This window comes from Anneissia japonica, unplaced genomic scaffold (genome assembly GCF_011630105.1).
Source record: "Anneissia japonica isolate Jap-2015-1 unplaced genomic scaffold, ASM1163010v1 scaffold115064_len2378_cov194, whole genome shotgun sequence".
NCBI lineage: Eukaryota > Metazoa > Echinodermata > Crinoidea > Comatulida > Comatulidae > Anneissia > Anneissia japonica.
In genome coordinates this window covers 1-2,378 of record NW_022694953.1, presented here as the reverse complement: position 1 = coordinate 2,378, position 2,378 = coordinate 1, and the positions used below count along the sequence as shown (strand labels likewise).

Genomic DNA, 2,378 nt, shown 5'->3' with positions numbered 1-2,378 from the left:
ATTTTTAATTTTAAATTGGCCTATGTTCCTATTTTATATATTTTACTATATATTCTAAACCTTTCTAGATCACTATCTGTAAATATTCGCTCTTGTGCAATAATTACCCTGGCTTCTGGACCCCATTGGAAATAAGTCTGGTGTACAATCACTAGACTTAATGGGTTATCCAGGCATTCAATTTTTATTTCATCTGCTTTTTTATGTTCGTTCTCAAAATGTTATTGTTATGTGTGTGATATTGAATGCAAAATAAATCAAATCAAATCAAAAGTATTGTTTTATTATGTATTTCTCTAAACACCTTGTTAAACACAAAATATTACACAAGCATTGCAACACAAGCACATGAATACAAATGCACCGCTACACACGCACTTCTACACATGCAATGATACAGTACATATGCACTGCTACACATGCACAGCTACACTTGCATGGCAGCACATGCACTGCTGCTCAAGTACTGCTACACATGAACTGCACATGTACTGCTACACACGCACTGCTACTCATACACTGCTTAATATTAACCTTACCACATTCACTTGCAGAGCCCCCAACTAGTTGAAAGTATTGCTGAGCAATTTTCAAATGTTCTCTCTAAAATGTAAACATAACAATGTATCCTGATTTATCGTCACTTTTTAAATGTTATATTGATCATTTTACATACTTATAAGACATCAATTTTATTTTCCAGATTATTTAAGGGGTGTACCATGCACCATACTTCACTACTTGTACTTTTAATTTGTTTATTCTGACAGCACCTATGTTGGAACCTAGAAGCCTAAATATCCAATATTTTAAAAGTAATAATTTTTTATTTATACCAAATCAATCTTTATTGTCCAAATATAACATTAATGTACATGGAAATTTGTCTTTAAATGCAAATGAAAGCCTACAAATTGCACATCCAACCCTAAATTACACAATTGAAATTTCAGAAAAAAAAAAAAAGAAACAAAGCTTCGAAAAGCCTATATACGATTGATTAAAGATTATAAAAATACAATTTCAATTAAAAAAAGTTATAACACAATTCAATAATTAGATTTACAAATTCAATAAGAAATATAATATATATTCTTGTTTATTGTTAAGAAAAAAGCAAACAGATGAAGAAATCAAATCAATGGCAGAGTGTAGCACTCACAGATTGCGTGTCCTGACCCAGAGTGGCGTTGACAACACCTTTCAAGATGTACTCCTGCGGTGTCGTTGGCTCAACGTCCTTTATCAGTGCATAAGCCTCATTCACATCGTCTGTCATTGAAAACCATCTTACAGTAAACATTTTTTTAATATGTAAAATATAATTATTGGGTTTCTTTTGCCATTATAGTTTTATTGTTCTTTTTTTTGCCATTATAGTTTTCATTGTCATCGTGACTGTTATTACATTATCACTATTTTTATCATCAGCAAATCATATAGTAACTTTGGTATGGAGATACATCTCTCCTGGTGATAATTAAGGGTGATAATCAACATTTGAGAAAAATGTATGTACCCATTGGGATTTGAACCCAAGACCTTCTGATTACCGTTTGGGTACTCTACTACCAACTGAGCTATTACGACGAGTGATGTACTGTGCGAGCTAGTCCACACCTCAAGCGCTTTGGGACTTTGGTATAAAGTGCTATATAAATTACATTACATTACATACAGCCTTGCTGTATATAATAATAATTATCAATATCACAGTGTAACACCTTACCTCATCAATTTAGCAGGGGTCCCAAGTTAGAAGTCCCTCCCAGGAGACCCTGTTAAATGAACTTTCTTTAACACATCCATTTTTTTAGCTGTGTTTCAGGAGACAATTGATAATAAAGTAGTAAAAGCAAGCAAATATTGTGATTTTTCTGGAGATTTGTACTTTTGTAGTGATTTTGTACTGATATTGTACTTTGTTTTACGTTGAGAATTTTGAAATAAATCCAATCCAGATGGATTATGTTCCGGGAGATTCACGCTTGCTCACTGAATTTTGAAATGCTGTCCCGACTTGCAAGAGACCCCGCTACTTGCTTGAGACTTGGGACCCCGGTCTGGTATTCAAACTGTTTGTTAAGTGAAGTAACTATACAAAGCCATTTACCTTGTCGTAGATGATAGATTACGAGATTTAATCTTGCTTCCGGAATCACATCAATCAGTGGTGGTAAAATCTGAAGTGCACCCTCTCCTCCACGAAAAACCACCTTGTGCAATAAAATAATATCAATTTGAAGTAAAGAAAAGTTGTTTGTCAGCAACAATATAATGGAGTGGCTCTATAATCAACTGGTGACATCATGATGAGAATATATACTACTAATAAACCATTGGTAACAGTTAGCTTCCTTAAAGGCCATCTCAATTGT

General features: G+C 33.5%; 1 protein-coding gene across 1 annotated transcript; it reads right to left on the bottom strand.

Moving 5' to 3' along the window:
* On the bottom strand, window positions 1-2,216 carry LOC117101344 (intraflagellar transport protein 56-like; the record flags this gene model as incomplete). The annotated part of the gene is made up of 3 exons (XM_033241305.1): window positions 1-603; window positions 1,163-1,272; window positions 2,114-2,216. Coding segments are annotated over 3 exons (357 nt in total), but the record flags the coding sequence as incomplete, so codon positions are not given.
* Between the last annotated feature and the right edge of the window lie 162 nt (window positions 2,217-2,378).